General features: G+C 42.2%; 1 protein-coding gene and 1 long non-coding RNA gene across 5 annotated transcripts in view; one reads left to right on the top strand and one right to left on the bottom strand.

The window, feature by feature from the left end:
* The window catches only part of IDNK (IDNK gluconokinase), a 17,753-nt gene extending 15,817 nt beyond the window's left edge, over nt 1-1,936 (bottom strand). Inside the window, exon 1 of one of the 4 annotated variants that reach the window (XM_069575852.1) lies at nt 1,672-1,936. In XM_069575852.1, the coding sequence (XP_069431953.1) occupies nt 1,672-1,721 (50 nt within the window). In that variant the 5' untranslated portion in view covers nt 1,722-1,936. Of the gene's footprint in view, nt 1-1,667 lie in introns of all 4 variants that reach the window. The other 3 variants (XM_069575855.1, XM_069575853.1, XM_069575854.1) reach the window with 3 other exon arrangements.
* LOC138433349 (uncharacterized) lies at nt 1,810-14,573 on the top strand. The gene is made up of 6 exons (XR_011254276.1): nt 1,810-2,081; nt 3,760-3,881; nt 5,369-5,776; nt 6,492-7,998; nt 12,920-13,024; nt 14,277-14,573. It is a non-coding gene; the product is annotated as an uncharacterized lncRNA (long non-coding RNA).
* The last annotated feature ends 11,083 nt before the right edge of the window (nt 14,574-25,656 follow it).

Here is a 25,656-nt window from a genome sequence, read left to right on the forward strand (position 1 = left end):
GGCTGGCAGGCGATGAGTTAGAAATGAAGCCTCCTCTTGCTCTCAACTTCTGAAATATTACCCAAATGCCAATCACTGACATAAAACCTTCAGGATTTTTTTATTGTACCCTCCTACTAGTTCATCATGCCTTCTCACCTAAGTTCTACATGCTACTTTTAGAATTACCTATGTGTTACTTTTATTTAATTGCTTCACTCTTTAAACAAATGTGTTAAAGAAGGAAATTCTTTCCGTCCCTTATACAGTAAGCCATCCTCACTTGCCTTAAGTAGGAGGTCACTGAAAAGATGCACACAATGAAAATGAAACTTTATGAAGAAATTCTATACTGTTAATTACCAAGGGTTCTCTCTTTTGTTAAGAAAGTATCTGGAAGGTGTTAAAAAGACACACTGAGACCTCCTCCCTAAAGTGACCACAGGATTGAGAGAACTAGAACCTCTCCCATTATGTTTACTCCAGTGGAGGCTGCATAGGGTGATATGTTGCAGCCTGCTGGTGATTAAACTGTCCCAGCCAAACTCCAGGGCTGGAGAAACCAGTGCTGTGTACAACAGAAATCACACTGAAGACCAAGTTAGACTAGCCAGGAATGAACATGTCAGCCACCAGTTACAATTTAAAACAAGAGCTAACTAGACTAGGGTGTAGATGGGCAGAAAGGAGATAGAAGGAAACTGAAAAACCATTCTCTACCACTCTAACCAAACTTCTTAACCAGGGGACATGGTTTGAAGATGGACCAAGGACCCTCAGTAGAAATAAAGCACAGTGCTCGCCTCACAGGAGACTGGTCAGAGTGGAGCATTACAAACCAGTTTGGCACCCAAATGCCACAGTAATTTTTGTAAAGCTAAACCTACCTACCTACCTGGAGCAAGGAGTCTTGGAAATACACTGGACCGCATGGGCAGTCCCAGATTCAGAACATTCTAGAAGGGTGAAAAGCCTTTGGAGGTTGTGAAACTTAAGTTGTCTTTTGGTGCCTCTGGTTTAAGGCTGCCTGTCTTTTCTGATAAAGGGCACTGCCGGACTCTGGACTAAGCGGGAAGCCAAAGGCTTCCTCGGCACCTCCAAGTTGGCCAGACGGGCCTGGCCAGGGGCTCTGTCGTGTGGAATGCTCTTCCTTCCTCACAAACCTGGAGCACTCTTCATATTTAATACTCCATACTTCTAGTTGAATGGGGGACACAGTAGGTTAGATAGTTACATTCACTTTCTAAACTCTAATGGGAAAAGTCCAAGGCCAGGAAGGAGGGAGCTATGTCCAGCCTGACAAATGTCTCTAGGTGCTTGCGAGGTTTGCCCGTTCTCCGTGGTCCCTTGTTCTCCTGCACGCTGTTCTGACTTGAGGCCCCCAACAACCTGCCCGGGCCGCTCCAGGGGCCAAGCAGAACCCGTTACCCCAGCAGGCGCCTCTGCCTAAATTCAGAGATGCAGAGCCCGAGTCTGGGATGTGGCCCCGGGCCAGGCGCTCCCGGAGCGAGCAGGTTGGCAAGTGAGGAGAGGGAGCAAGGTGCTCTGGGCCTGTTTCCTCATCGGCAAAGGGAAAGCAAGGGGGCTCCCCAGGGAACTCCAGTCGCCACGGGCCCAAAACGGCGGCAGGTCTGGCCTCCGCCGCGCGCCGCCTCCCCATTGCGCCTCCCGAACCTGGCCCCCAGCACCTACTTCCCCGAGCCGCTCACGCCCATCACCAGCAGCGCGTTGGGCGCCGCCATCGCCCCAAATCCGGTTCCTTCCCTCCGCCTTCCGGAGCCCGTCCGCCCCGCCTTCCCAGCCGCGGAGGGCGGAGCCGCCCGTGACCCCGCCCCGCCCGCGGACCGGACCGCGAGGAGCTCCCGGGCCCCTCCGGGCCCCCGTCTGGACCCCGCCCCAATGCGCCTGGTCCCCACCGGCGTCGAGACCCGCCCCACCCCGCGCCCCTTCCCTGTCGGGACACGCCCCTGGCCCGGGCCCCGCCCCCAGGCGCTCCGCCCGCCGCAGCGCCGCGGAGACCCGCACACACGGCGCCCCACCGCTTCCCCTTCTCCCACCTCCGTCCCTTCCCCGCCGCGCCTTGCTTCCCTCGCCTCTGTGCGGTAAGTGGAGCCCGCCTCAGGCAGGGGAACGGGCCCCGCGTCCCTCCATCTGCGGTCCTCTTCGCCTAGCCTCTCTCCATCGCCTTTACAGGCCGGACCCTCCTCCTCCTCCACCACCAATGAGCTTTAGGAAGAGCTTTAGTTTATTTTCTAATGTAAAAGTAATAAGCAGAAAATAACACTTTACCACACCACGCGGCAGCAAGCATCAGTTCCCCCGTCCTGTATAGATAAACGGGTAGGAATATTGTTTGAAATTAGGATCGTGCTGTACACAGCGAATACAAGGCAGATTTCTTTTGATGTCAAATATAGAGTGGGCCATAGCGGCATATGTTATTATGGCTCTGCTATTTAATCTGCTTCCTGTTTTCGGGTAAATTACTTAAGCGGAAGAAGCACCCCCTTTAAAGGACCCTTTTGCTTTAAAGCAATGTGTTAATTATGTGCCATTTAAAATGTTTGATTAAAAGAACATCCAACGACATTCTGCCCAACTTCCTTTGTTTCCCAAGTTCATACTACTCTGTGTCTTTGAAAACAATGAAGCTGACATAAAAGCATTTAATCAATATGTCGATTACCTCTGCAGTGCCTTTTTTTCTTAGCCCAAGTGGGTGACATTTCGATGTTCCTGGATAGAGTTTGTACAGATGAAGTACCTGAGACCTGGAGAGACAGGTGACTTGTGTAAGGGCTTACAGTTCAGTTATGCTTGAGGAACATTTTTTGAGCATCTACCATCCACAGAATTCCAAAGGTGAACATCGTAATTCTCCAGGTGCTCCCTGGCAGGAAGGGGGTAAATAGATGTGTAAGCACAGGTGTTACTTGTGCTCTGCTTTACCAGCTCAGATAAAAAAAAGTGTTCACATTTCTCTCAAAGTTCAAATCAGAACGATCAGCAGAAAGTCTGGTTCTTCTCCCCAGATATCCAACCCAAGACATGTCCACGGACCTCATGGTTTCCGTACTAGTCAGGGTGGTGGCGCGAAACAACACACTCGAGTTGGGTCATTTGAAAAGGATTCAACAAAGATCCTCTTTTCAGAGATGCAGGTGGGGTCAATGAAAGCAACGGGATCTCAGTACGTGAGGGGAGATGTGAGGGGGCAATAGAAGGGAGTCTTTATTGGGCTAGGCTGGGAGGAGAGACAGAGAGGAAAGGAGGGAGAAAGAGCACGTACATGTGGATAGACATGTCTGAAGTGAAATGTGGCCTCAGAAAGAGAGAAGGATACCCCTATTGACCCAAGAAGGGAGGAATCAGGAGAATCAATGACCTCCCCTCCCCTTCTCTTGACCTCTGATCTGCTAGTGACCGAACCCCATGGGCCAATCCCAACTGGAAGGCAGAGAGCCAGGGAGTCTGTTGAGTTGGCCCATGCATGCCAGTCTCCCAGGCACAGAGCCGGGAAGAGAAGGTTGGAAAGTGTATCTGAGTGATGGGGCAAAGAAAAGATATCCAGCACTGTTGTTCTCAAGAGTTCAGTGAATTAATTCTCCTGCACTTGCCTCCAGGACATCAGAACTCCCAGGTGATGCTAAGGGCTGAACTTCTCATTTTTTACTTCTGAGAGTACCACCTACTGGTCCTAGTTGTCTCAGGGCTTCTCAGCTGTTGAGCAGCCAGAGACCCAACGTTGGTCTGATGTTAGGTTCTGTCTGTCTACTGCAGGAATTGCTATATTAGCTGAGGCACATGATGCCTGGAAGCCTAAAGAAACTCTTGGCGAGCCACTGTTTCCTGCATGTGTGACCCAGATCCCGATCACCCCCAGACTGAGGACAGCCTGCATTGTGAGTCTTGTCCAGTAATGGCGGCAGTGGAAAGGTTCCTGTAAGCACCCCGCATTCCGTGGGGGTTAGCTGGGGTGTGTGTGGGGGTGGGGGTAGGGGGGAGCATCTTCTCACAATGCACACAAGGAATTCCTGGGAAGCAAAGCAGCTATCAGGATGGCTGGGAAGGGCAGCTTTCCCATTAAAGTGGCATCACATCTGACAGGTCTCATTAAGAGAAGAGGTTTCATCTGCACCTCTTCCCTTTCAGACGGTCTTTGATCTTGGTTGAATTTTGAGAATTCAAATAATTGCATGGACGCGTTCTCCATACCAAATCACAGGTCTTAACCAAGCCCCAAAGTAGCCTGTGGTACCTTCTTCTGGAAGTAATGGTTGTAAACTTGCTTCACATGTTCATAATTAAGGGTCACTCAAAGGGCCCAGAACAAAGTTTGGACAAAGGCAAGATGATTTTTGCTACCTCAGTAGATGCAGAAAAAGCATTTGAAAAATTAAACATCTCTTCATGATAGAAGTACTTAAAAAACTAGGACTACAAAATACTCAGCCTGATAAAGAGCATCTATGGGCCCCATAGGAGATATTTTACTTAATGATGAAACACTGAATGTTTTCACTATGATTAGGAACAAGGAAGGGTGTCTGTTCTCACCGCTTCCATTCAACATTCTATTGGAGGTTCTAGCCAAGGCAATTAGACAAGAGAAAGAAAAAAAAAAAAGCATCCAGATTAGGAAGGAATAAGTAGGGACTTCCCTGGTGGTCCAGTGGCTAAGACTTCACACTCCCAATGCAGGGAGCCCAGGTTTGGTCCTTGGTCAGGGAGCTGGATCCCACTATGCCATAACTAAGAGTTCACACACTGCAACTAAGAGTTCTCATGCCACAGTTAAAGATCCCTTGTGCCATAACTAAGACACAGTGAAGCCAAGTAAAATTTTTTTTAAAGAAAGAAATAGGTAGAATTATACTTCCAGATGATATGATGTTGTATACAGAAAATTCTGAGGCATCTACAAGGACCCTTTTGCTGCTGCTGCTAAGTCGCTTCAGTCATGTCCGACTCTGTGCAACCCCAGAGACGACAGCCCACCAGGCTCCCCCATCCCTGCGATTCTCCAAGCAAGAACACTGGAGTGGGTTGCCATTGAGCTAATAAATGAGTTCAGACAGGTTGCAGGCTACAAGGTCAACATAAAAAAGCAATTATATTTCTATACACCAGCAATAAACACCTGAAAAAGAAATTAAGAAAAATCCTATTTATAGCAACATCAAAAAGAACAAAATAATTTTTAAAAAGTTTAATAAAAGAAGTACAAAATTTGTACTTTAATGATATATATATGGGATATGAGAAATTAAGAACACTCATCCTAACTTCCACTAGAAATGTAAACTGATATCACCTCTCTTGACAGTTTGGCATGATAGAATAAAGCTGAATAGGTATATATTCTGAAAATCTGCAATTTTATTTCTAGGTTAACACTTGAGAATATAAATACTCTAATGTACAAGAAGTTGTGTTCATAATAGCCCCAAACTGGAAACAAATGGAATATTCATCAGCAATGAGATGGTTTAATAATCATTGCATATTCAAGTAATGAAACATTGTACAGCCAATAATATGAAAAAGCATATCAAAACCATAAAGGGTTAGTTGCTCAGTTGTGTTTGATTCTTTGCGACCCTGTGAACTGTAGCCCATCAGGCTCCTCTGTCCATGAAATTCTCCAGGCAAGAATACTGGAATGGTAGCCATTCCCTTCTTCAGGGGGTCTTCCTGAATCAGGGATCGAACCCAGGTCTCCCACATCGCAAGCAGATTCTTTACTGTCTGAACCACCGGGGACGTGCCTAATGCTGATTAGAAGAATTCGATCTATGTAAGTACCATTTCTTTTTTAAAAACAAAATTAAGCAGTATGTTTATGTTCTAAAGATATGTATACATATAAGAAAACTATGCAGAAAAGCAAGAGAATGATTAACCTAAAATCCAAGATGATGGGAGTCAGAAGGGGCACAAAACGTCTTCTGGTAAATTGGCAGTATTCTGTTTCTTAACATAGACATTGGATAGTGTGATGGTTAATTTTATGGGTCAACTTGACTCGACTAAGAGTTGCACAGATAGCTTGTAAATATTATTTTTGGGTATGTTGTGGGAGTGTTTGCAGAAGAGTTTAACATTTTACTTGATAGACTGAGTAAAGCAGTTCATCCTTGCCACTGTGAGTGGATATCATTCCGTCATTGAGGGCCCAAATAGAACAAAAACAAGGAAGAAGGGCTTGTGAAATCTTAGTTTGCTGAGATCAAAACCCAGGCCTGTGGGAGTCTAAGCACCAAGTCTTAACCACTGGACTGCCAGGGAATTCCCTAATTTGCTCTTAAAAAAAAAAAATTCAATCCTAGTAAAACACATATGTGAAATTTATCATATAAACTATTTTGAAGTGTGCAGTTAAGCAGTGCTGAGTATATGCACAGGTCTCCAGAACTTTCCATCTTGCAAAATGGAGTGATTTTTTTAAAAGCTATATGTCTTAAGTGTTAGCAAATAGCATCACCCTGATTTGGTGCTCTGTTTTGTTTTAGCAACTTATTATTTCTGCATGTCTGAGCCAAAGCCTTTGACTATGTGGACCACAACAAACTCTGGAAAATTCTTAAAAAGATGGGAATACCAGACCACCTAACCTGCCTCTTGAGAAATCTGTATGCAGGTCAGGAAGCAACAGTTAGAACTGGACATGGAACAACAGACTGATTCCAAATAGGGGAAAGGAGTATGTCAAGGCTGTATATTGTCACCCTGCTTATTTAGCTTATATGCAGAGTACATCATGTGAAATGCCAGGCTGGATGAAGCACAAACTGGAATCAAGATTGCTGGGAGGAATATCAATAACCTCAGATATGCAGATGACACCACCTTTGTGGCAGAAAGTGAAGAAGAACTAAAGAGCCTCTTGATGAAAGTGAAAGAGGAGAGTGAAAAAGTTGGCTTAAAGCTCAACATTCAGAAAACTAAGATCATGGCATCTGGTCCCATTACTTCTTGGCAAATAGATGGGGAAACAGTGGAAACAGTGACAGTCTTTATTTTATTGAGCTCCAAAATCACTGCAGATGGTGATTGCAGCCATGATATTAAAAGACTCTTGCTCCATAGACGAAAAGTTGTGACCAACCTAGACAGCATATTAAAAAGCAGAGATATTACTTTGCCAACAAAGGTCTGTCTAGTCAAGACTATGGTTTTTCCAGTGGTCATGTATGGGTGTGAGAGTTGGACTATAAAGAAAGCTGACTGCAGAGGAATTGATGCTTTTGAACTGCGGTGTTGGAGAACACTCTTGAGAGTGCCTTGGACTGGAGATCCAACCAGTCCATCCTAAAGGAAATTGGTCCTAAATATTGATCAGAAGGACTGATGCTGAAGCTGAAACTCCAATACTTTGGCCACCTGATGGGAAGAAGTGATTCATTGAAAAAGACCCTGATTCTGCGAAAGATTGAAGGCAGGAGGAGAAGGGGATGACAGAGGATGAGATGGTTGGGTGGCATCACCAATGTGATGGACATGAGTTTGAGTAAACTCTGGGAGTTGGTGATGGACAGGGAGGCCTGGCGTGCTACAGTCCATGGGGTCACAAAAGTCAGACACGACTGAGCAACTGAACTGAACTGAGGTATATTGACGATTCTTCCTGTTCTTCCTGTGCTCTACCCACACCCATTGCCTTTGCCATGTAACTTGGCAGCTACTCCCCCAGAGCTGAGTGTAACTTTCTGCTCCTTGAATCTGAGCTTGGCCATCTGATTGACTGACTGATGGAATATGGGGAGAAGGCACAGTGTGCGTATTTTGAGCTGAGGCTTTGAGAAGCATTGTGTTTTTCTTTTTGTCCTCTCATGCTTCTGTCATCACCTTCAGAAGAGTTTGTGTTCAGTAGCTGTTGTCCTTTGAGTTAGAGCTCCAGACTTGACACACACAGAACTGACCTGAGCCTAACTCCCTGTGAAGAGCCGCACCTGTCTGGACCTGCAGTTTTTTTGTTTTTTTTTTTTCGGACCTGCAGTTTAAAGCCAAGTCACTCAGGTGAGCTTTGTCTGGACCAGCCAAGTGCCACTCAACCTACAGACATGTGGAAGGGCTTAGCTGAAATTGCCTGGGCTACCCCCAGTCATGAACACAATGTTTTATGCTGCTGATATTTTGTGGTTATTTGTTACAAAACATTATTATAACATTGGGAAATGAATATTCTGCCCCTTTCCACTCTGGTCTGTCTGCCAGTGAGTTCCCAAATACACTACACACACACACACACTCTCGCATATATCACATTGTTTTCACCTCTGCTCTGTCATGTCTGCTGTTGGAATTGGCTTTAGCAGGGGAGTCCATGATGGCTCAATGAGTACAGAATCTGCCTGCAGTGCAGGAGACACAGGAGATGGGTATCGATTGCTGGGTCTAAAAAATCCCCTGGAAGAAGAAATGGCAACCCACTTCAGTATTCTTGCCTGGTAAATCCCATGGACAGAGGAGCCTGGGGGCCTACAGTTGAAAGGATCACAAAGAGTTGGACATGACTGAGCAACTAAGCACAGCAGAGGGTCTGAAAGTAGTATGTTCACTGAAAATAGGAAGGAAAAGAATAACAGTTCCTCATAATTACAGATGAGAAAAGCACCTCAAGAGGGTTTCTGCCCTGCACAGGGTTTCTGGAAAGCAGCTGATTCTGCCATGAATGTTTGGTTTCCTGATGGGGAGTAGAATCACACTCTGCAGGCACCCCTGTGGAGTACTCTGGGGCAGAGTCTTTGCCATGGCTCTCTGCAAGATAGGGTGTGCTGAGTAACTGTAGACAGTTTGTGATTGATTGTGATGGATTCAATATGGATAGATTTGTAATGGATAGTGATAATATTTGCTTTATGTGTTGATTATTCAGTTATTTCCTTCACTTCAGAGGATCATTCATAACCATTTCCATAGCCTTTGTCCTCCTGCACCCTTTCCCCACTTCTCCTCAAACATTGGTGTCTTGAGAAGGTGTATCTGTAAGTATATTTCACCTTCGCTGTGCCTCATGTTCATAGCACCTAGCACACTGTTGAGTTCACAATGGATGCTCAAATATCAATGAACTTACACACTGCCTTTCATAGGAAGTGCTAAATAAATATTTGAAATAAATATTTGAATATTTGAATATTTATTTCAAATATTTATTTGAATAAATAAATATATTGACTAGATAGAATAAAAATGAATCACTTCTCTTGGCCTCAATTTTCTCAGCTATTAAGTCAAGGAGGGTGGAATGATAAAGTAAATGATTTCTAAGATCCCTCTCCAGCCTCAGCCAGTATTATACTTGTGTGACACAGTACTGTGGAGCTAGCTATTGGCCCAACCCCTGAAATCCTGCCACATGGGGAATGGGAGAAGAGGGGGTGCTCACACGGTATGCTTAGTATTAAAGAGCATGGCACTTTCATACACTGTCTCCTTTACTTTGCAAAATGATCTTGTGAGATAGGGATTTATCAGATGAGAAATGGCACAGTGAGGTTAAAGAACTAGTTAATAAATGGTGCAGCGAGAGCTAGAAAAAATATTTGCCTGAGTCCAAAAGTTCAGTTTTAACCATAGTTTTAACCACGTGATCCACCATTATTTATATCAGGACCTTGGTTTTGATAGTGTCCTATTACACATTTGAGATGGAAAGTTCTAAACCAAGTTGTTTTTACAGTATGTACCTTATTACTTTTCAAAAATATGATTAAATGTATTTAGAATAAGGAATATTTATACAAGTGCAAGATTATAATATTTTACATTGAACACAGACAGCCAGAGTTACAGAGATGATGAATGTTCTTAGCCCTTCAGGAGAAGTGTGTTTCTGCAGTCTGCCACTCATTACTGGTGTAACATTGCATTTTTATATGTCATGCAGACAGAATGGTCTCAGTCCAAATTCTTGCTCATGTGGGTGATTTCTCTTGAGAATAACTGGCTGTTAGCCAGGATATGGGATTTGGTTATGAAATCAGGACTCCAACAGGCAACAAAGGCAAAAATCAATAAGTGGAACTAAATAAACTAAAATGCTTCTGCACAGCAAAAAAAAAAAAAAAAAACAAACAATCAACAAAATGAAATGGCAATCTGTGGAATGGGAGAAAATCTTTGCAAACCATATATTGGATAAGGGGTTAATACCCCAAATATATAAAGAACTCATATAACTCAAAAACAAAGCAAAATATAATAATCTGATTCAAAAAAGGGCAGAAGAGTTTGGCACATGGAAAGTGCTTAATAATTGTTGGAAATCATGATTGTTATACCAGCTCCACCTGCGACAGTCTGACCGTTGTTTGTAAATGTTGAGGTTCCCCAGCACTCTTCTGGGTCGTGTTCTTTTCTCTTTCCACCAGGTCTCCAGTGCCAGGCTGTTGTCTACACACAGAGACACAGATCCCCCGTGTCCTGAGTTTGCCCATTTCCATGCCAGCCCCCTAGTCCTAGGTGCCTGGTTTCTCCCTGAATTGCTGCAATTGGCTCCTGTTGCTCAGCCAACATCCACTCCGGAGGTACCCTGCACCTCCCCACCCCCAAATCCATTGCGTACCTGGTAGCCACAGGGTCTTTTTAAATTAGACCATCCCACTTCAATGGGGAATCACCACACTAAGAATGAAATCCAATCTCCTTTACATTACCTACAACATCCTTTATCCTTGGTCCTTCCCAACTCTCTGGCCTCATCTGGGGCCATTCTCCTTCTTTGTCACCACGTACTGGCCTTAGTTATACTTCTGTGTCTGGTCAAGTGCTTCTTCTCCTGGGACTCTGCACTTAACTGCTTCTTCTGAAAATTCCCATTGCACTCCTCCCCGCAACTCCTGTTAATTCCCATGAGTCTAGCTCACATTCTGTGGTTGCTGAGCACATCCAAGTGAACACAGCCCCTACAGAGCTCATGGCCACATCAACCTTTCCATGAGTTCTCCCTGCTGCATTGAGATGATCCTTATTGAAAAAGAGCACATTGTTTCTAAACTAGAAGAGGAGGTTGCACAGAAGAAAAATACATCCTAGGTGAAAGTGAAGAAACACAAGCTTATGGCCTGGAAATAAATTCCACAAAAAATAAATGTAAATAAAAGTTAAAAAAAGAAACTACAGGGAGAGAATTCCGGGAGCATAGAGAGGTCTGAGAGGGCACGTTGAGGAGAAGCCATAGTGTTGTCAGGGAGAACATTCCTTGACTTGGCCAGGGGGGGGTCAGGTGGGGTCCAGGTGAAGCTAAAATTAAATATAGAGTCTGGCTGTGTCTGTTGAAGTGCTGCTGGATGGGGAGTCCCCTCTCAAAGCCACCATTTGTCTGAGTTGATGTGAGTATGAAGGAAGAGGCTCTGTAATGAGAGATGATCTGCATGACAAAGAGGGTGGTGGGCAGCATGGCATCCGACCCTGCTGGGTCTCCAGACCGGGTGTGGAGTAGGACGCTTAACCTGGCGGGCTGATGCTTGACTCTCAGCATGGCTCCTGGACAAGGAGGACCTCGTGAGGGCTTCACTCTGGGTCATCCGGAAACAGCTTTGTAGTCCACTCCTCACACCAGGGCTGGCATCAGAAAGGCCGTCCACTGGGAAAAACCTCAGAGGAGCCTGAGAGCAGCACCCTGTTTATTGCTAACACTCTTCTGGTTTTCCATAGTGACCATCTCAAACCTTCTCACTTCTTCTCAAAGCTCAGATTATCCTCCACCCACGGCCTCCTTCACTCTGTAGATGGCTTCCTTTAATTTCTCATTGGCAGAGACAAAAGAAACCTCAGCTTCCTCCCACCGTTCTTTTAAGATGGTGGTTCTGAAAGTTTTTGGTCTTAGGACTCTTTTCCACTCTTAAAAAATTTTGAGGGCTCCAAAGTGATATTTTATATAGAGATTATGTATATTGCTATTTACTGTATTAGAAATTACCATTGGGACACTTGAAAATATTGTTTAAAAATAATAAATCTATTATATGCTAACATAACCAATTTTATGAAAGGTATATTTTCTAAAACAAAAATTATTAAAGAGAAGAGTGGCATTGCCTTACATTTTTTGCAAACCTTGTATCTGGTTCAATAGAAGACTGGAGGATTCTTATACCTACTTCTGCACCCAATTAATATGTTTTTGTTTGAAGAACATGAAATTCTGGCCTCACATGGAGATGGCTTCCCTAGTGGCTCAGATGGTAAATAATCTACCTGTAATGTAGGAGACCTGGGTTCAATCTCTGGGTTAGGAAGATCCCTTGGAGAAGGGAATGGCAACCCACTCCAGTATTCTTGCCTGGAGAATCCCATGGACAGAGGAGCCTGGCAGGCTGCAGTCCATGGGGCTACAAAGTGTCAGACAAGACTGAGCAACTAACACACACATGGACATGTGTTGGAAATACCAGGTGGGGCATTTTAAAAGCCTTTTAAGAGAATTATCCTTATTCTTCTTTGATATTATATCAAAACTTGATAAGTGGTAGCTTCTTAAAGTCTAGTTGCAATGTGGAACATGAAACCATGCAAATGAACTTTTTATTCTCTCTTACATTAAAATCTATTCATGTTCTTGTACTTTGAAAGGATCTTTTACCCATGCAATGATTTTGTAATATCATGCATGGGTCACTTGGAAAATATTGATTCACAGGTGCAAATCACCCAGATGTTGACACACTTCATTACACAATATATTTAAAAATCACTTTTGTAATATCAGCATTGATCTCATCAGAAAAGACTCCAAGTTTTGGCACGCCGCTGTCAAGCTCCCAAGGAGCTTGTGGGGACCTCACTTGAAGAACTGCTGATTTAGGAATTGTTAGTTAACTGCTGACTGAGGTGACTGAGGCAGTTAACTTCTGTTATGATTACCTTTTCTAACCAAGATTAAGTTAAAGAATACAAGGTTTGTAATTTCATTTCCATGTTTACTTTGTTACAGGTCTGCCTTCAGGCTACTTCCCTCTCTGGGACTGTGGGAGCCCTGTGTGTATCCTCAGAATCTGTTGCTATGCCTGGTGAACAGCAAGTGCTCGAAATACACCAGGTAAGTGAGGAGCTGGGAGAGGAGGGAAGAATGAAGAAAGGAAGAGGGGGATGGGAGAGAGGAAGAGGAAACTTACCTCTGATACCTCATTGGCAGGGTAAAGCCTGACCCCTAGTGGAGCTAGTTTGTTGGGTAAGTTGGACTGAGAACATTTCAAGCCGAAAGCGATGCTATTATTTCTCCTTAGACCTCCCTCAAGTGCATTCTTTTATCCTGTTTTTCTCTGCCCTTGTATGAAATTCTGAGCATATCCCATAGCCTTTCTGTTCCTCATTGGAATCAACATATTCCTAATAAAGTGTTTGATTCCTGTTTTGCAATTCCCTAATGGTTAAGGAAATGGCAACCCACTCCAGTATTCTTTCCCGGAGAGTCCCATGGACAGAGGAACCTGGTGGGCTATAGTCCATGGGATCGCAGAGTCAGACATGACTGAGCAACTGACACTTGCGGTTCCCTAAAACTGATGTCTACGTGCTTGGAGAAGTGATTCTGAAGCAGACTTACGATAAGTAACAGATTTATTTTGTTATCTATAAATTTCTGTTTCAAAATGTCAGTTTCTTTTTAAATTTTGAATTGAGATATAATGGACATATAATGTTTTTTAAGCTTAAGGTGTATGTTTATATATTACAATATGATTAGCTGACACCTGATAGAGGTGTTAGCTGACACCTCTATCACGTCACATACTTATTACTTCTTTTTTGTGGTTGTAGGAAAAATTAAAATCTAGCCTCTTAGCAACTTTGAAGTTTATAATCCAGTATCTTCGTCTGTACCAGTTCAGTCTCTCAGTCGTGTCCGACTGTTTGCAAGCCCATGGACCGCAGCATGCCAGGCTTTTCTGTCCATCACCAGCTCCCGGAGTTTACTCAAACGCATTGAGTCGGTGACGCCATCCAACCATCTCATCCTCTGTCGTCCCCTTCTCCTCCCACCCTCAATCTGTCCCAGCATCAGGGTCTTTTCAAATGAGTCAGTTCTTCGCATCAGGTGGCCAAAGTATTGGAGCTTCAGCTTCAGCATCAGTCCTTCCAATGATTATTCAGGACTGATTTCCTTTAGGATGGACTGGTGCACTGGATATCCTGTATTTATATCTACCAGTTGTGAGTTTGTACCCTTAAACAACATCTCTCCAGTCCTCCTACAAGTTAGTTGTTTGTTTTTTTTTTTTTTTAATATGAGACTGATGTATGAGCTAATTTATGCATTGGTGATTTACAGTTCATCTCATCCCATTCAGGTTCCAAAAAACCCGAGAAAACAAATTATTAATCAGAAGATTATTCGGTGGGCATGGATTCAGAGGGAAAATTATTGAATGGGTTCAGCAGATTTACCACAAGCTGTGAAGATTCCAGTGAGCTATAGTCATTACTCTGTGCTGCCACTGTTTCCTGTCCTGGGAGTTCCTGGAGACTTGAAGAGACCTGTGTATTTGTAGTTCCTTTTATGAGCAATGCCTATTCATGACCCTTCTCCATTTATTATTGGTTGTTCATCTTTCTTGTGTTGGTAAAGCCTCTTCTGTATTTGTTTGTAATTTTTTTCCTATTTGTCTTTTATTGTCTTATTTACAATAACTACTTGGAGTAGTTTAAGAGTTTCTTTAATATAATTAATATATAATTAATTTTAATATAATTTCTGAATTTTTAAAAAGTGAAACTCAAAGTCATAGCCCTTTTCATATAATCCCCTGAAACATGTAGATGGTTATTTCTGTCACGTTTACTAGAAATCATTTTACCAGCAGAAAAAAATGTTTCATGCCTATCAGAAAAAATATATATGGTTAAAAGATTCAGCAGAATTTATTGTTATCAGTTTATTGTGGTTTTTTTTGGCTGTTTTTGGTTTTTGGCTCTGTGGGCTCTGGGGTATGGGGGTTTCACTAGTTGCAGTGCATGGCCTTAGTCACCCTGTGGCAGGTGGGATCTTAGTTCCCCATCCAGGGGTCAACGCTGCATTGGAGGCATGGAGTCTTAAGCATTGGACCAGTAGGAAGTTGTCTCAGTTTATTGTTTTAATCATTTACTGATGATGCTCATTTATAGAGAAAGTTGGCATGTATCAAAAATGTGAGAAAACATCTGAGAGAAAAACAATCTTGAGAGAATTCTATCCATACATTTCCTTTAACTATGTGTATTGGTAAGATGTGACTTGTCACTGTATGACTTTAATTGGTCCATCTCATAGAAAAGTGAGTGTTCCTTGTGAACATAGTTTGCCAGCCCCTGTGTCATAATTTTGATTTTTTTCTGTCTGTAGGAACTCTAATGAGTATTCAAGACATAGATGAACCAAAAAATTTCAGTTAATTAAAAAATATACTTGTCACACATCTCTAAATCTTAAAGCCAAATCTTTAAAAATTAATGATAAAAATGATAATGTGTTTCTGTTGATAGGAAGAATGACATTGTTTGATATCCTTCACTGAAGCCTCTCTCTATGACTTGATAAAGTTTAAGTTACAGGTCAAGTTAAATACTTCATTGATTTATTTCCTTAGACTTGACTTCTGTGAATTTAGAGAAGCAAATTCACAATGATAAGTCATCAGGATGACAGCAAGCACTGGGAGCTCTGTCAGCACTGGTGTTGGATTGTACAGAGATGATGATGGAGCTCCTTGGGGAGTGCATTCAGATGCTAAGCCAACCAGCATGTCGCACATATGTTGCCATAGAGAAGGATTCCTACCCCAGTCTGGCTTCATTCAGCCTTAGAAAGTCATTTTCATGTTCTGTCACAAGAATATGCGTATGGTGTAAAGATATGTCCAGCAACATGCTCTGTTTTTATTCTTGAGCAAATGAAGGGTCATGAACTGTTGGGAAAGAGCCAGATGCCACATCAGTTGTTTGCACAATTGTCATTATTCTTAAGATATCCTGATATCCTTGTTTTTTTCATTATAAGTTGAGAAATGTTAGCCCTAAAGGGAATAGATAAGATAATTTACTTGAGGACTATTAAGCAGGCTAGTTGAAATAATAAAAACTTATCCTTATCTTGAGTTATTTATATCATAAAATAATCCTTGGTTTTGAAAAGTGTTGTGCCTGATGTAGTTCATAAACAGCAATGAAAAAAAAAATTGATGGCATTTCAAATGAAATTAGTCCCTTGTCCTCAGTACAAAGTGATCTGAAATAAAAGCAAAACCAAATTCTCTAAATAATTCATCTTTGTAAAAAGAATGGTAGTTTCTCTTGCATTGTATTTCAAAATTAATGGAACTACCATTAATGGATCAGCTTTGGGCATACCACTTAAATTAGTAGGTTTACAAATAATGAACTGTACTTGTTCCATCTTACAGTGTTATTTAAATGAAACTGAAAGCATTTGAAAATTGTAAAATTTTATGAAAATATTGGAGGCTTTATTAGTTGATAGCAATTTAGAAGAAAATTGTTCAATTTTATTCCTATCTTAGCTACTACAGAAGAACTATACAAAAAAGATCTTCACGACCCAGATAATCACGATGGTGTGATCACCAACCTGGAGCCAGACATCCTGGAATGCGAAGTCAAGTGGGCCTTAGAAAGCATCACTACGAACAAAGCTAGTGTAGGTGATGGAATTCCAGTTGAGTTATTTCAAATCCTAAAAGATGATGCTGTTAAAGTGCCGCACTCAATATGCCAGCAAATTTGGAAAACTCAGCAGTGGCCACAGGACTAGAAAATGTCAGTTTTTATTCCAATCCCAAAGGCAATGCCAAAGAATGCTCAAACTACCATACAATTGCACTCATCTCACATGCTAGTAAAGTAATGCTCAAGATTCTCCAAGCCAGGGTTCAACGGTACGTGAACCATGACCTTCCAGATGTTCAAGCTGGATTTAGAAAAGGTGGAGGAACCAGAGATCAAATTGCCAACATCTGTTGGATCATCGAAAAAGCAAGAGAGTTCAGGAAAAATATCTACTTCTGCTTTATTGACTATGCCAAAGCCTTTGACTGTGTGGACCACAACAAACTCTGGAAAATTCTGAAAGAGATGGGAATACCAGACCACCTGACCTGCCTCTTGAGAAATCTGTATGCAGGTCAGGAAGCAACAGTTAGTACTGGACATGGAACAACAGACTGGTTCCAAATAGGAGGAGTACATCAAGGCTGTATATTGTGACCCTGCTTATATAACTTATATGCAGAGTACATCATGAGAAACGCTGGGCTGGAGGAAGCACAAGCTGGAATCAAGATTGCCGGGAGAAATATCGATAACCTCAGATATGCAGATGACACCACCCTTATGGCAGAAAGTGAAGAAGAACTAAAGAGCCTCTTGATGAAAGTGAAAGAGGAAAGTGAAAAAGTTGGCTTAAAACTCAACATTCAGAAAACTAATTTCGCAGCATCCAGTCCTATCACTTCATGACAAATAGATGGGGAAACAGTGGCAGATTTTATTTTATTGGGCTCCAAAATCACTGCAGATGGTGACTGCAGCCATGAAATTAAAAGATGCTTACTCCTTGGAAGAAAAGCTATGACCAACCTAGACAGCATATTAAAAAGCAGAGACATTACTTTGCCAACAAAGGTCTATCTAGTCAAAGCTATGTTTTCTCCAGTAGTCATGTATGGATGTGAAAGTTGGGCTGTGAAGAAAGCTGAGTGCCGAAGAACTGATGCTTTTGAACTGTGGTGTTGGACTCTTGAGAGTCCCTTGGACTGCAAGGAGACCCAGCCAGTCCATCGTAAAGGAAATCAGTCCTGAATGTTCATTGGAAGGACTGATGTTGAAGCTGAAACTCCAATACTTTGTCCACCTGATGCAAAGAACTGACTCATTTGAAAAGACCCTGATGCTGGGAAAGATTGACGGTGGGAGGAAAAGGTGATGACAGAAGATGAGATGGTTGGATGGCATCACCAACTCAAGGGACATGCATTTGAGTAAACTCCAGGAGTTGGCAATGGACAGGGAAGCCCGGTGTGCTGCAGTCCATGGGGTCGCAAAGAGTCGGACACGACTGAATGGCTGAACTTAGCTACTATGTTAGATATTAATCTTGTATCAAAAATAAGATGCTTGGGCTTCTCTTGTGGCTCAGTGGCTAAGAATCTGCCTTGCAATGCAGAGGACACTGGTTCAATCCCCAGTCCAGGAAGAGCCCACATGCCATGCAGCAACTAACCCGTGGGCCACAACTAAGTCTGCACCCTAGAACCCTTGAGCCACAACTACTGAAGCTTGCACCTGAAGCCTGTGCTCTGCAACAAGGAAAGCTACTGCAATGAGAAGCCTGTGCGCGACAGTGAAGAGTAGCCCCACTTTGCTGCAACCAGAGAAAGCCCATGGGCAGCAAAGAAGACCCAGGACAGCCAAAAATAAAATAAAATAAATCTTAAAAAAGAATAATATGCTAATGAGGTGAAAATACACAGATTATTAATAAAAGACAAAATCTTGGAAGTATGTATACAACTTTAAAAAAAATAATGGCTATTAAGAATAATAGGATGTCTGTAAAAATTGTGATTTAATATTACATTTAAAATTTTTGAAATCTGTGTCAACAAAATGATTTGATCACATATTCCTCTTAAATGGCCAGACTGTCAAAAAATACTTGATAGACCTTTGGGGACCACCTATGCATGTGGACAGTATTGGAAGGAGCACAGCCCCCTATTAATGGAATGGAATCTGTCCCCTCCAAGGGCATAGACTGGAAGACCTAAGACTGCCATCATCTTAAACCTGGGTAATAAGGCTTTTCTCAGCTCGTTGGTCCAAAACATGACAGTTTCAGTGCTCCTTGTAACCTCTAGTTCATCATCTTTCACTTAAACAGTGTTGGGTGTCTTGAGTCAAGTACATATTATTAATGATCATTTATGGGTGGAAAGAAATTAGATGAAGATTTTCTCAAGGTCACAGAGCAAGTGTAACTACCATCTAAATTTAACTCAGCTCTTCTACTTGAGTGTGGGTGAAGTTATCAGGTGGAGGAAGTTTTTCACTTTAAATTCACAGAAAACTCACTTTATTTTATATATTGTTACTTGGCTTTGTTTCTTGAGTTATCTGACTTTTATCACATGGTGTTAAAACGAGACACCTGAACCAAGCTTACCATGTTTCAACCTCACCAAAATTTAGCACACCATGGAATGGGAACCTCCCTTGAACGTGCCTTCAGGTTGGAGTGAAAGGAATAGCAAAGCAACCAAGACTGAATTGCCGGGGTCCAGCCCTGGTGGATCCAGGGAATTTGAAGCAGGGACAGCGTTGGCGAGGAAAAATTTATTTAATTAGAAATATAAAGAGATTAAGAGGAAATAGTATAGTAGGAAATTTTAGTGGAGAAAAGAGACTGAATAACTTGTTTTACATGGAAGTCAATAAAGTTTCAGACAAGGAGCTTGCACCATCTATGTTAGGCCACTGGTGTCCTCTTGAATAACAGAGGGTGCCCCACCTTGGGCTCCCTCTTGCGTGGATCTTAGAAGCCGGGACAAGTAAGTAGACATGGCGAGCCTCCACGCCCCAGATGGGAATCAGCCTGAAATTAGAGTAAAGAGGAGACACGGGGGAAACCAGTCCTTCCAATAATTGGCCTGGTCTCTATTGTCTAGAAAGGCCTTTTATACCTTTTTGATTGTACATAGAGATCAATGGGTAATACAAAACTATTCAGCGTTAGCAGCCCAGACTCTTATCAAAACCAGGCTTTTCTCTCTGCATACCTAGTTGTATACACAGGTCTTAGGTGATTTACATCATCTTCCAGCCAAAAGGGCCAATTAACATTTTACGGCCCTTTCCTGATAAGGGTTTGTCAACCAGAAGACTTATTTGTGTTGATCTTCCCGAAGTCTAGTGCCACTCTCAGAAAACACTAAATAAAGTTACATTCTTACATAGCAAAGATACAGCAATTTATAACAAGTAAAAGGAGTACAGTGATTTATAATGAAAAGTAATTAACTCAAAAGTCTAGTGTTGCTAACATCAAAACTATTATATATCTTTTTCCATATCCCGTTTACATTGATTAACATCCTCCCAGGTGCCTAAAGATAAAGAATATGGAGGCCTGGCAGCAATCATTGAGTCAACAGTGAAATCCATCACCAATATGATTTTCAGCTCTTTAGAAAAGGCTCTGTATCTTTAAGATGCTCTAAGCTTTGTGCCTCTCGCGGTTGGGGGGCTGTAAGCAATTCACAAGCTGTAAGAAGTCCGGGAAACCTGTTAGGCAAGTAGAGAGTTATCAGAGGGGGTTTGAACTGAAACATCCCTTTCAAATGCATAAGACTAAAGCCCTGAATTAACTTTTTCCAGAGAGTGTCAGAAGAGTGGAGAAGTACAATAAGGCAGGCAGATTCTTATTTTTGGGGTACATGCTCAGGAAATACCAGGGGGAAAACCTGAGGTCTGACTCGCCTTGCCCATCAGGCCTCTGCCGCATGACCTTGTCACGGGTGGGATTCCTCACGCTGGCTCCTGGCACTGAATCAGAGCAAATGAACCGTGAATCATCTGAAAAGCCTGCTCGGCCTCAGATGAACTAGAAAAGTGTTGACTCACTAACCTATATTCTGCTCGGCTTACACCATTAGCCTGCTTTAATTACACAGTATGTTAAATAACTTGGATCCTCAATGTGCAGCAGTTGACTTAAAATTTTTTGCTTCTATAGTTGTGTGTGGGAGGTACATTGTCATAAGCATATAAGAACAAGGGGGTAGATGTTGAGAGAGAAGAAGGAGAAGAATCATGTCTCATATCGTAAACATGGTTCTGATTATATATTCAAGGAAAACAGTTAAATTTTTGCCAGTCTTACCCAGGGAAAAGGAAGAAAAATGATCACGCAAGTGAAAGGCTTTCTTGTTCAGCTCCCGAATATTTACTGACATCCAAGCCAGGTCATTGAATTTCTTCTTACCCTCACTGGTTGGGTGGAAATACCTCCTCTCTCTCCTAAATGGCAGGGATGGAGTATGACAGAGTCCAGATGAAACTACCACCTTCTTTCTGTTTGAGACTAGGAAGCATACTGAACAAAACTGTGAAATGAGAAAAAGCTTCTCTTTCTTGACTTTACATTTTAAAAATGTGGTAAAATACACATAAAGTAAAATTTACCATCATAACCCTTTATTGTTGTGCAACCAGTCTCAAGAACTTTTCATCTTGTAAAACTGAAATTCTATACCCATTAAACAACAACTTACCACTCATTGCATGGACAGGGGAGCCTGCCTGGCTACAGTCTAGGAGGTCGCAAAGAGTTGGACACCACTGAGTGACTAACACTTTCACTTCACTCTCACCACTCCCCCAGGGGCCATCATTCAACTTTCTGTCTCCGTGAATTTAACTCCTTCAGATGCCTCATTTAAGTGAAGCCATACTGTATTTGACTTTTGTGACATGTTTATTTTACTTAGCATAATGTCCTCAAGGTTCTCCTGTGTTGTAGCATGCATCAAAACTCCCTCTTTTAGGATTGCATAGTGTTCTACTATATGTATATACCGGATTTTGTTTATTCATTTGTTGATGGACATTTGGGTTGCTTCTACCTCTTGGCGATAGTGAATAGTGTTGCTGTGAATGTGGGTCTGCAAATATCTCTTCAGAACCCAGCTTTCCGTTCTTTTGGATATATACCCAGAAGTAAAATTGCTGCGTCACATGGTAGTTCTAGTTTTAACTTTTTGAGGGACCTCCATAATGTTTTCCATAGCAATTGCACCATCTTTCAATCTCACCAATAGTGTAATGTGTTCATTTTTCTTCTCATCTTTGCCGACATTTCTTTTTCTTTTTTTTTCCCTCCTTTTTTCTTCTTCCTGCCTGCCTATCTGCCATCCTAATCAGATGTGGTGAAATATCATTGTGGTTTTGATTTGCATTTTCTGTACAGTTAGTGAAGTTAATCATCTTTTTATATGCCTGCTGGCTATTGTATATCATCTTTGGGGTAATGTCTATTCAAGCCTTTCTTGCACTCTTTCTCCATCTTAGTGGACTTGTCCATGTCTTCTCTTATTTATTTATGCCCCACCTATATCCTGAAATAGGAGTTGTGGCAGCTTATGAAGACATGTATAAGAACACAAAAAGTAATAGTTGAGAAAGTGGAGTAAAGGGAAACAGAACGAAGAGAAGGTGAAGCCAGGAGCAGGATGAGTGCACAGGTACGTTGCAGAGGACCTCGCTTGCTGTTGTACTGTAAGCTCCTTAGCAGCCAGGACGAGGAGGCGAAAATGAACATTCGTCGTATGGTAAAACCAAACCAGTTTCTCAAAAGATCACGGCCCTTTCTGTCGCTGCAGCCTGAGAGAGATTCTCCTTACACAGGGGACACTGAGAAACGCTGAAATAGAAGTAAATGACACCCTCTATTCCTCCATTACAAACAATTAGAATTAATAAGAATTATTTATCTTTACTTTTGGCTGTGCTGGGTCTTTGTTGCTGCGAGGGAACTATTTTTCTGTAGTTGCGGCAAGCAGGGCCTACTCTCTAGCTGCATTGGTTCTCATTGCCATGGTTTCTCTTGCTGCAGAGCACAGGCTCTAGGGCTTGTGGGCTTCTGTAGTTTTGGCTTCCAGGCTTTAGATCACAGGCTCAGTAGGTGCACAGACTTAATTGTTCCACGGCATGTAGAATCTTCCTGGACCAGGGATCAAACCCATGTCTCCTGCATTGGCAGGTGTTTTTTTTTTTTTTTTTCACCACTGAACCATCAGTATGTGCCATGCTTAGTTGCTCAGTCGTGCCTGACTCTTTGGGACCTCATAAACTGTAGCCCACCAGGATCCTCTGTCCATAGGAATTATTCAGGCAAGAATACTGGAGTGGGTTGCCCTGCTCTCCTCCAGGGGATTCCCAACCCAGGGATCAAACCCAGGTCTCCCACATTGCAGGCGAAATCTTTAGTGTCTGAGCCACCAGGGAAGCCCCTATTTTTGTATTGTTTATTCACTAAGTCGTGTCCAACTCTTTTTGCGACCCCATGGACTGTGACCCACCAGGCTTCTCTGTCCCCGGAATTTCCCAGGCAAGAATACTGGAGTGAGTTGCCATTTCATTCTCCAGCAGATCTTCCCGACCCAGGGATCGAACCTAAGTCTCCCAGATTGGCAGACAGATTGTTCACCGCTGAGCCACCGGGGAAGCCCAAAGGCCCCATTAAAAACAATTTAATAGTAGTTTTAATAAGCCTCTTTCTTAACACATCCCTTCGCATCAGGTAGTAGCAGGAGAAGACGGTTATCTCAGCCCATTCAGTCAGAGAAAGAGAGGGAGAGAATTTAATTCTCAATTCAATTCTCAAAATTCAAGAATTTTGCCTTTCTGTTCTACTTGGATTCTCAGTGGGTTGAATGATGACTACCCACATTGAGGAAGACCATCTGCTTTACTGAGTCCACTGATTCACATGTTTTCCCTCACAGACACACCCAGAAATAGTGTTTATACAGCTCTGTGGGCATTTGTGACCCAGTTAAGTTGACACCACACCTCCCTCAGCAAAATCCTTCCCCATTCCAGTGCCAGAGTTCTCCACCACTGATCCCAATACACTCACTCTCCATCCAAACAGCCTAACTGGCTTTTTGTTACCTAGAGCAGAATAGCCAAGCCTTTTCATGTCAAGGGATAGAGAAAGTTAGTCTGCATTGTAGGTAGATTCTTTACCACTGAGCCACTAGGGAAGCCCGCCAGATACCTGGGAAGACGTGAAATAAGTAATTGGCATTAAACTCCAAAATAATGCCTCTTCCATTCATTTATTGAAGTATAATTTATATACAATAAATACAGATAAATGTGATAAAATTTTACACATACACATATCCATGTGCTCACATCCCGGAAGGAGATATGGAATATTCCAGCATCCCAGGAAGCTCCCTCTGCTCTGCTTCCAGCTCATGACCTTCAAGGTTTGAATGCCCTTCTTACCTGTATCATCGTAGATTACTTTCATCCATCTTTGAGCTCCATATATATAGATGTGTGCCAGAACAGTATCTGAAGAGTACTAGAGTATAGACTCTGTAAATGATTTCTTTTATTCAAAATCACATCTATGTCATTGATGAACGAACTGTATTGGCCAACCATTTCTTTTTGTTGCTGGGCCATATACCGTTGATTAACATAACACAATTTATTCATCCATTCTGCTGTTGATAACCATGTAGGTTGCTTCCAGTTTTTTGGCTATTATAAATTAAGCTGCTGTGAATATTCTTACACTTTTGGTGGGCATAAGAACTCATTCGTTTGGTACATACCCAGGAGGGAGTTGCATTGTTTAAACCTTCAGCATTATTACCACTTTTTCATTTGTTTGCTTGTTCTATCTATTAGCTAAGAAAAATTATTAAAGTCTTCTGATTTGATTGTGAATTTGTTTGCCTTTCCCAGTATTCTGTTAGTTTTTGCTTATATAATTTGGAACTATGGTATTAACTGCATACAAATTTAAGATTAAAAAAATCTTCTTATTGAAATTGTTCTTTCATTTTTATTTAATTTTTAATATATATATTTTATTTAAGTATAGTTGACTTAAAGTGTTTCAAGTGCACAACAGGTGATTCAGTTGTATATACATATACACATATATTATTTTTGAAATGATTTTCCATTATCAGTTCAGTTCAATTCAGTCACTCAGTCGTGTCTGACTCTTTGTGACCCCATGAATCGCAGCATGCCAGGCCTCCCTGTCCATCATCAACTCCGAGAGTTCACTCAGACTCGCGTTCATCGAGTCAGTGATGCCATCCAGCCATCTCATCCTCGGTCGTCCCCTTCTCCTCCTGCCCCCAATCCCTCCCAGCATCAGAGTCTTTTCCAATGAGTCAACTCTTCACATGAGGTGGCCAAAGTACTGGAGTTTCAGCTTTAGCATCATTCCTTCCAAAGAAATCCCAGGGTTGATCTCCTTCAGAATGGACTGGTTGGATCTCCTTGTAGTCCAAGGGACTCTCAAGAGTCTTCTCCAACACCACAGTTCAAAAGCATCAATTCTTTGGCTCTCAGCTTTCTTCACAGTCCAACTCTCACATACATACATGACTACTGGAAAAACCATAGCTTTGACTAGACGGACTTTAGTCAGCAAAGTAATGTCTCTGCTTTTGAATATGCTATCTAGGTTGGTCATAACTTTTCTTCCAAGGAGTAAGCATCTTTTAATTTCATGGCTGCAGTCACCATCTGCAGTGATTCTGGAGCCCCCCAAAATAAAATCTGACACTGTTTCCACTGTTTCCCCATCTATTTCCCATGGAGTGATGGGTGGATGCCATGATCTTCATTTTCTGAATGTTGAGATGTAAGCCAACTTTTTAACTCTCCTCTTTCACTTTCATCAAGAGGCTTTTTAGTTCCTCTTCACTTTGCAAACCACTTCAGTATTCTTGCCTTGAGAACCCCATGAACAGTATAAAAAAGCAAAATGATAGGATACTGAAAGAGGAACTCCCCAGGTCAATAGGTGCCCCATATGCTACTGGAGGTCAGTGGAGAAATAACTCCAGAAAGAATGAAGGGATGGAGCCAAAGCAAAAACAATACCCAGCTGTGGATGTTATTGGTGATAGAAGCAAGGTCTGA

Source organism: Ovis canadensis, chromosome 2, assembly GCF_042477335.2.
Source record: "Ovis canadensis isolate MfBH-ARS-UI-01 breed Bighorn chromosome 2, ARS-UI_OviCan_v2, whole genome shotgun sequence".
Lineage (NCBI taxonomy): Eukaryota > Metazoa > Chordata > Mammalia > Artiodactyla > Bovidae > Ovis > Ovis canadensis.